The 9,156-nt window shown below is 42.8% G+C and overlaps 1 protein-coding gene across 1 annotated transcript in view; it reads left to right on the top strand.

The window, feature by feature from the left end:
* CFAP47 (cilia and flagella associated protein 47) overlaps window positions 1-9,156 on the top strand; it is a 387,027-nt gene that overhangs the window by 37,182 nt on the left and 340,689 nt on the right. The window contains exons 19-21 of the mRNA XM_015421363.1: window positions 1,967-2,044; window positions 5,568-5,712; window positions 9,030-9,124. Of these exons, the coding sequence (XP_015276849.1) occupies window positions 1,967-2,044; window positions 5,568-5,712; window positions 9,030-9,124 (318 nt within the window). The remainder of the gene's footprint in view (window positions 1-1,966; window positions 2,045-5,567; window positions 5,713-9,029; window positions 9,125-9,156) is intronic.

Raw genomic sequence — 9,156 nt, 5'->3', positions numbered from 1 at the left:
CCCCCAGTCCCTCTCTCTCTCTGTCTGTCTCTCCCCCCGTTCTGTCTCTCCCCCCCCAGTCTCTCTCTCTCTCTCTCCTCCCGTCTCTCTCTCTCTCTCTTTCCCCCTTCGAAGCGTGGCCCACGCGCCTACCATCCGCCGAGCCTCGCCGGGCTGTCTTCCCCCCCCACCGGTCTCTCTTCCTTCCCCCCCTCTCTCTTTGTTTTTTTTCCCGTGAACCGAGGCCCGCGCGGCTTACATCCGCCGGGCCCTCGGCAGTTTCTCTTCCCCTCCCCGACTGTCTTCCCCCTCCTCACCTATCTCTCGCCGCCGCCGCTGGGCCTCTCCGGCCGTTCATTCCCTTTCCTGCGCAGGGAACCCAGGTAGGACGCAGAGCGTTCCGTGCGCATGCGCAAGAAACGCTCTTGCACTTTCGGGGGGATTTAAACATCCCCCCGATTTTTTCCCAACTTTTAGCATTTTTGTGCACACCTCTCCCTGCCCCCCAGCTGCCCCCGGAGCGCGGATTTAGATATCCGCACTCACGGGGGCAACTTCGCTAATAGTATAAGGATGATGCCTCTGCTCAGCACCCAACTGCAATCTTGTCTGCTGCATTTTGGACCAGTTCAAGTTTTTGGACTGTCTCCCAGTGTGGAATTCAATACAGTAATCTAATCTGAATGTAATCAGGGCACCATGGCCAAGGAACAGCTGTAAAAAGGTGCTGTGTGCTGCAGTGGAGGCCTGAGCCTCCATCCACGGACAAGGATTCAGCAGCTCCTCTAAGCAATGAACCTACTCTCAGAAGAATATAATCCCTCTAAAATAGACTGACTGCTCCTTCATGGAATGGCTTTCTCAGTAGCACTTCGGTCTTTTATGGAATGAGCTTCATTTTACTGGCCCTCATAAATCTTTAAGCTTTTGTTCAGGACTTCTATAAACCCAGCTGCTCTGCTGTTAAGGAGAATGGAGTTGGGTGTCATCGACACAATGGTGACACCTCACTGTAGACCCCAAGATGATCTCTTTCAGCAGTTTGATATAGATAAACAACAAGGGGGATAAGATGGAAACCTGTAGGACCGCAGATTTATAAATGTCATGTGGCCAAGGAGCTGCCCCCAGTGCCACCTTCTTGAAACATGGCAAGATAGGAGTAAATCTACCACAGCAGCCATCCTAAACCAGTCCAACCTCCCCAGAAGTATACTATGGTTGATGATATTTAAAGTCACCAACAAGTCCAAGAATCACAGAATCTTAGAGTTGGATGTAGGCCATCAAATCCTCAGCTCAATGCAGGATCAGCCTAAAGCATCCCTGACAAGTGTTTGTCCAGCTTTTGCTTGAAGACTGCCAGTGAGGGAGAGCTCACCACCTCCCTAGGAAGCTGATTCCCAGAGAAGCCTAAGATTTTGTTAGACCAAAGCCTGAACCAAAGTTTTTCAAGCAAAATTTGAAAGGTGAAGAAATGACTGGGAAGGCCAGTTTCTTGACAAGTGGGATGGTTGCTAATACAGACTTGGGACTCCTAGGGTATATTTTATGGTATGCTTAGTAATTGTAGGACAGTATGTGATTGGCAAGAAGGGGAGAGGTTCGGGGTCTGTTATTTTATTTTTGGTTTTAAACTGAAAATGTTTTAACCATTATTGTAAGCAGCCTTGAACCATGAAGAAAGGTGGGATATAAATGTTTTAATAAATAAAATAAGTATGAAAGATGATGATATTAATTCTATAAAATCCTGAGTTAATCTCATTGGCTGACTATGTATTTCAACAGCTGGTGCAATGCAGCAACTTACCTGTGGAAGTACCTGCATGTGCAAGTGGTTTACTGCACTACAGGAAACACATTGTTTACTTTTCCTTCATATCAATAAAATAAAGCTGATAACTTTAACATTAGAAAGGTTGCTTCTGAAGGGGAGATATTTTCACAAAATATTTCAGTTTTCTCTGTATTTCCATTACTTTAGGTTTCAGTACGACATGCCAAATCTTTGGAGCTGAGGCTTGGTGGATCTGTAGAGGTTCCTGACATAGCCCTCAGTATGGTGAATATGAGAGTCTTCATTTTTCTAATTCAATTTTTTGAGATAATGTTGGGGTTTGTATGTGTTATCATGAGCTAGCCTCACTTCTAGAAACTTGCAAAAATGTCTCTTGCTTAAGTTGGTTTGGCTTGGCTTCTCTAGTTTGACATTGGTTGTGTTGGGCTTGCTATACTGGTTTGTAGTTCTCCTGGGGTTGTATGGTTGGATGTTGGTTCTGTTGGGCTTGTTGGTTCTGTTTGCTTTTGGAGGCTTTTGGCCAGTGGTTGCGGTTTTGTGTTTGGCTGTTGTCCCTGGAGAAACCATGGGATCTTTTTCCCCAGAGGAAACAGTGGGGATGAATAGAATAGCTGAGAATACCTTGTTCAGAAGTTTATAGAACTGGATTCTTGCTCCAATTTGCTTGAAACTGGGGGGGAGGGGTTCTTTAGTAGGCAAGTGTGACTAGGGCCCCCAACATTCACCTGAGTTCTCCAGAAAGAGTCCTCTGTAAATGGACCACAAAAAATTACGATTAAAAAAAAAAACTCAAATCCTACCAGAAATGGAATTGGGAACCAGAATAATTCAGAATGCCCATATGGATACACCTTGAAATCCAAATCCAAAACATTCAGATTTTTTTTCAGGAGTGCATCCCTAGTGTACAGTTTTCAATCCCTAGCAGTGTTCCCACCTTTGTTCCCACCTTGATTAGGCTGTGGTAGAGCATGGGGGTTACTCAAGTGGATCCCCCCCACCCCACTCTGCAACAGTCTCAGCTTGGGCACAGGATGGGGCCTCAGAGGACATGGTCACTGGCAGCCCTCTATGGCCAAGCACTATGCTGGTATCTTCCCTGGGTCCATCTGCTGTGGCTTCTTGGGTGGTGGCCACGGCCTCTGGATGGGACAGGGTGTGAGGGAAATGGGGCTGTGGATGGGGGACCTGTGCAGGAGTAGTGATGAACTGCTCTTCCTCTATACTGTGATCTTGCCATGGGTACGGGCCTGGTGTCCTGCCATTGGGCAACAGCCTGCTGCTTTGGCTGTTCTGGGGAAATGTGCCTGAGGAAAAGACCCAGAGTGCACCCTCATGATGCACCCTCTGTGGGGCACCTGCCATGAGGGTAATCATGTACACAGGGGTCTGATGGTCCTCTGTGACTCATTCCCCCCTAACTCATCCCTATCAGTGAGCTGTGCTCCTCTATAGTATTTGTGTTCCCTGAGTGTGTTTGAGCTCCCATGGTGGTGTAAAATGCTAAGTCTCACAGTCATTTGGCCAACTGATGTAGCCCCGTGGTGCATGACTTGGGTCAGTGGTTGCAGGCCACAGTTTCTGTCAGCCTTCTTGAGGTACAGGGGGTGTAGTGCCTAATGGGGTGGGGCTCGCTGTTCAGGACTCCATGGAGTTCTATGGGTGATGCCACTTTTTTGCAGGCGTTGCCTTGGGGTGTTCCAAGGCTGGGGTAGCTTAAGAAGCCTACTAACTTTTGCCACACTCTTGGGCCCACCTGTTAAGCCATGCTACATTGCTCGCTATGGTTGTCATTGCTGTTGGGGGAGGGAATTCTTAAAGGGAGGGTGTGTGTGAGTGAGACCTTTGCTTCTAGAAGACATAATTTTCACAAGTCAGCCTCCTGTCCCTCCTTTCTGTTTCCCAGGGGAAGGTGTCCTGGAGAGACTCTCTGTGCCAAACTAGACTGCTGATAACCAAGACATATATCTTTCACTTGATTGGGATGGCAGCATTAGGTGTGGTGTGAATGTGACATGTGCATGGGGGTAGGAAGGGGCTTCATTTTGAATTGTCTATAATAAGCTTGTGCCCACCAAAAGTCTTCAGTTCTAACACAGTGACTTTCTGGATCTTGCATATAATTCAATAATCTTTTTTACTGCCAAGATGGAGTAGTTGAGTGTAACTGGACCAGGGGTCTGACCACCCCTCCCAACACTGGTGCAGGTGGTAGCTTCAACTATTCTCTGGCAGGGGGCCTCAGCCTTGCCATGCTGGAACTTTGCAATGGTGTGGTGGCGTGAGGACACTCCTTTGGTGTATTTCTGAGATACACCAGGGTAGCAGCTGGTCACCTTCCTGAATGCTTTCAACTCCCCCCTCAGGATCATGCTGTTAAATATATTTAACTGTGGTAGAATGTAAATAATGGTAACTAATCATTGTTTAGTTGTATAGTATGCTAAAATACTTTGATGGTTGACTTCAAGGGTCAGTTCAATCAGGAGTTCAGTTTAATTATAGAAATGAAGATCTGTGTTTCCATAGTGTCAGTGGTTTTTGTTATATTCTGGCACAAAGGATATGTAAATATTGGTACTATTGTAAATAATTATAATGAAATAAAAGTCTCTCTCTTCACATACAGGATCAAGAATTAAGGTTTGTTGATTGTACTATACATTTAATAGTAGAAGATAGAGCAGGGAGAGTGGTTAAAAGGAAATAGCTAACTGTAAGAGAGCCAGTTTGGTGTTGTGGTAGGAATGCGGACTCTAATCTGGGAGAACCTGGTTTGATTCCCCACTCCTTCACATGCAAAGCTGCTGGTGTGACCTTTGGTCAGTCATAAGTTCTTTCAGAGCTGTTCTCTCAAGGGCAGTTCTCAAGAGAGAGCTCTTTCAGCCCCACCTACCTCACAGGGTATCTGTTGTGGGGAAGGGAAGGGAAAGGGATTGTAAGCCTCTCTGAAACTCCTTTGGGCAGTGAAGGGTGGGGTATAAATCAAATCTCTTCTTCTTCTAAGGAACAGATCACATAACTCTCCAGAGGTATCTGTATAGAAAATAGCAGAGAGGTGAGATTTTGTAGTTCTGTCCCATGATGCTTTGGAAAGGCAGAGAAAAGAAGAAATAACATAGTGTCAGACTCCTAGTCGAGAGACTCCCAACAACACTCTCTTTGGCAATGATTTGTTTATTACGAAATCAACATGATCCAGGCTAAAACAGTACCGTGTCAGAACTGAGGTCCAGGCAGGAAAATCCAAAGATATAGACAGTGTATGTGAAGAAGTGCTGTGGTACAGAATGAAGAGATTCTGAATGGCCTGAGTTTCACCTTGACAAGATGTTTGCTTATAGATAAGACGATAAAGCCTGTGTATCAAGCATCCCTATGAATGTAAAAGTCTGTTTACATTCAGATGAGGTCTCCCTTCGACCAGTGATTTTATGTTCTGATGTGGGGGAGCTTAAAGCAGTTTGATTTAATATTTTAGAGTCTTCCATGGATTCGCAAACCCAGAATAAGTATAGTTGGGTTGCTATTATTTCCCTTTGGAGATGTCATTGGCTTAATAACCAAGACATGGTTAAGTTATGAATTTTAATGCTGACAGTACCACTTCATTTTAAACTGCTGGAGACATGTGACAGTGAATGAAGTAATCAGGGACTGCCATGAACTCTGCATTGAGGATTTGGCCTGCCACTGTACACCGCTTGCTCAGTAAGGATGTTAGTAGAGCTGTTCGCTTATATTTCTTCCAAGTAATTTACATGTGTGTTTCTTCTTCTTTTTAAAGTGTTCCTTTGTCTTCCCTGGTGTTTATGTTGGCTCTACTCAAAAAATTCCATTTTTTATTGAAAACAAAGGCAAGACACGCGCCAGGGTCACATTCGATTTATCTAATCATGATGACTTTACACTGCATTTTACTCCTCAGCCAGGTATTTGTCTGCTTTTTTAAAACTTGTAATTAACCACAAAAAATGTTGCTTTCGTAAAATAAGAAAATACAATAAGAAAATGATTTTTGTAATAAAAGTCTCTCTTTTTACATAGAAACTTAAAAGATATATAAAAATAATCCTGCAAGCAGTAGAAAAGAGCAAGAGTTCAATAGCACCTGAAAGACTAACAAAATATGTGGCGGGGCATGAGCTTTCGTGAGTGATTACTAAAACTAAATGCTTTGAGAAAAACTCATAAGTTTTCAGAAAAACTAAGGTTAATGTGGAAAGATGACTTCTGGCTTATAAGAACCAGTCTGGCTGTTTCCCTTTTGCTGAGGGTACTTAAAGCTTGGTCATAGTGGGGCCATGAGTGTTTGGGTACTAGGGGTTTGCAAGGGGGAAAAAAAGGTAATTTTTGGGCTCGAGTATATTGAACTATAAAAATATCGGTATTTCCTGATATTCCAGAATCCCAGTATCGGTATGGTATTGGAATTTGGAAAATAATCGGGATTGCTCATTTTTTTCAGCTCCATTATACCCTATGGGGTCCATTATAGTCAATCGTCCCCATAGGTTATAATGGAGAATGCATCCAGGGGTAACTGGGGCTCTGGTGCCTCTCCTCACCCCCCCAAGTTTCTAAAAGATTGGACCGGGGCTACAATTCTATGGGCCCCAGAATAAGGTCCCCCCATCCTCCACTGTAGGAACTTAAAGGACTGCCCTTTCATGAGTCATCATTGCTCAAGCAAGCAGTGATTACTAAAACTAAATGCTGTGGCTCCAAGCTGTGGCACTGTGGCAGTGGCACGACTTGGCGAGTGAACTCAGAAGACATTTAAAGAGACCACTTTAAAGGCTCAGCTATATCGATAGCTGAATCAGATTCTCTGATCAGATTTGGCTTAACCCCCACCCCCCGAAAAATACTGGGGTTTTTTAAAGCTTTTTTTCATTTGGGTAAACTGAATGCACACTATTGGCTATGAGCCTAAGGGCTCTTGGCCTTTGGCTCTTAGCTCATGGTCTTGCCTGGGATGGACTAGCCTTTTAGATACCAGACCAGGATATTTTGTGTACTTTTTCTTTTTTAAAACACTGTTTAAATTGCATTTTTGTACATTATTTTGGCTCCCTACTGGGAAAAGAAGTGGGATAAAGTCATAATAAATAAAGCCAGAGTGGTGGCTACCCTGCATGTGTACTTGTGACCCTCACAAGAGAGAAGCACCTACCAGGGGAGTGAGTGGGATCTTCCAACAACTAAGGGCTCAACTATATGTTACGTTGTATAATGAGGTTTCCTGGACCTAACTTGTTAAAAAATTGTGTAATTTGACCCTAAGTAAAAATATGGGCCAAGATAATGCTAGCTAAAATGCAATCTGTAGGTAAGCACACATGCAATGAGGTCCTATTTGTTATTAATGTAAGCTTACCTTTTAACTATAAGCATTGTAGCCAGCTGGAGCTTTCCAGTGAATGTAGCTATTAGACTTTATGTTTGTTGTTCCAGTACTTCAGCCTGTTCTTTTAGCTAGTCCTTTGCATATCTTCTGGACCCAACAGTGCAATTCTAAGCACAGTTCTACCTTTCTGAGTCGATGGTTTTGAAGGGTGTAACTCTGTTTAAGATTCCACTTCAGGTCTCACGTGGAAAGGTCAAATTCTACACAGACCCTTAGGTTCAATTTCCTGTAATAACTTTGCTTTGTTGACTTTGGTTTGCTTAGTCTCTTTTATCTAAGAGGTTCCCAGACATCTGGCTCCTCAGGACTTTCTGTCACCCCCTGTGTTGGGGTTTGCTTATACTTTCAGTGAAAGTCCAGGCTTGGTACTGCTGGGAGTCTGTATGCTGTGGTGGACCCACTGATGCCAAACCAGTCTTTGGACTGTGGGTTAGTTGCTTGGTCTGTCATCATTTGAAATTCAATATATCTGTTAGGGTTGTTCCTAATTCAGTGAACTGATGAGGCAAGCACCCTCAAGACTAGTCTAGTATTTGAACTGTTTCCATAATTTTTTCCAGTCAAGTGAAATTCACTTCAGCGTTGGTCAGACTGTGATTTTAAAAAATTAATCTTACAATAACGTTCTGTGAGCTTGGGCAATCTTTCAGACACAGAGTTCCAAATTGCTTTCTGGTCCTGAATATATTGGATTGTTAACAATAATTTTATAGTATGACATCTTTGTCTTTCTTCCCCTGGTGAGATGCCTTGATGTGTTTTTCTATGGTCATTTTTCTTATCTTTTCCCCATAAGACCCTTTCACTGTCTTGGAAATAATGAAATCCATTTATCCCCAAAATAATCTAGTTCAGATAAAGTTTTGTACTGAATGTGTGAGGCATACATCCTTTTGGCTTAACCAACTTCTGAACTTCTCTAGCACAAATTTACTATGTATTCATTTTCGGAATTGCCTGAAACTATTTCCCAGAGTGGCTTCATGTAACTGCTTTAGCCTTTTTTTTTTTTGACATAGAAGTAAAACCCTGTTGACTTCATTAAGGGGAGAAATTTTGGTGCGATTTTAAATGCATCCCAAACCTGCATTGCTCCAGTGTATAAAAGCCTGTGTCTTGGAAAGATGCTAAAATAATCACACAGTCAATCCTACAGACAGCAAAAGCCAATTTTCATAGTTTTCACTATGACAGAAATGACCTGAATATGTTTGTATGGAACTATTTAATTTTAGCCCGCAACCCTAGAGTAATCAGTAACCATGGGCAACACAGCCACTACTTCTGCTATAGAAGACTTATACTAGTCTTTATGTTTTTGATATTTTTAGGGAACTTTGAGGTATAATTTATGGTGAAATCACTCAAGATTGTTTCCTTCTGTCTTTGCCTATAAACATCACTGCAGTTTATACACCATGGGGAATATGCTTGTTCTCCTATTGACTGCTGGAATAGGTTTTTGATAGCCAGGCAGGAAGTCTGTAAATACATAAAAATACTTTAGTGATTGCAGTTATTCTCAAAATTCTTTTGAATAATGTGTTCAATATTCTGTGAGAGATTTTATGGCTCACTCCCAAAGAAACATGTACATCCCATACAGTTCAGTAATCCTTAGCTGCCTGTTAGGTATGTCTTTAAGTATGAGATCAAGACATTTTTTAGTGTCTTTACCACAACATATAAAACCAACAATTCTGGAACTTGCTGTAGAGTACTAGTCTACTGCAACATCTACCCCTCCACTTGTCCTCTAGGCACACGTCTGTAGAATTATATATCTACATAACTAATCAGTACAAATGATAATATATGCAACCCTCCTTTTTCTGACAGATGCTTGCTGTTCTCCATCAACTCCTTGTCTGTATACTGTGATCATAGATGCATATTCTGCTTTGGAATGCTCATTGAATTTCACACCAAAAGAAGTAAGTAGGCATGTAAAATTTTATCATAAGGG

The sequence above is a fragment of the Gekko japonicus genome, unplaced genomic scaffold (genome assembly GCF_001447785.1).
Source record: "Gekko japonicus isolate JY-2015 unplaced genomic scaffold, Gekko_japonicus_V1.1 scaffold625, whole genome shotgun sequence".
Classification (NCBI taxonomy): Eukaryota; Metazoa; Chordata; class Lepidosauria; order Squamata; family Gekkonidae; genus Gekko; species Gekko japonicus.
This window is presented reverse-complemented; position numbering and strand designations above follow the sequence as displayed.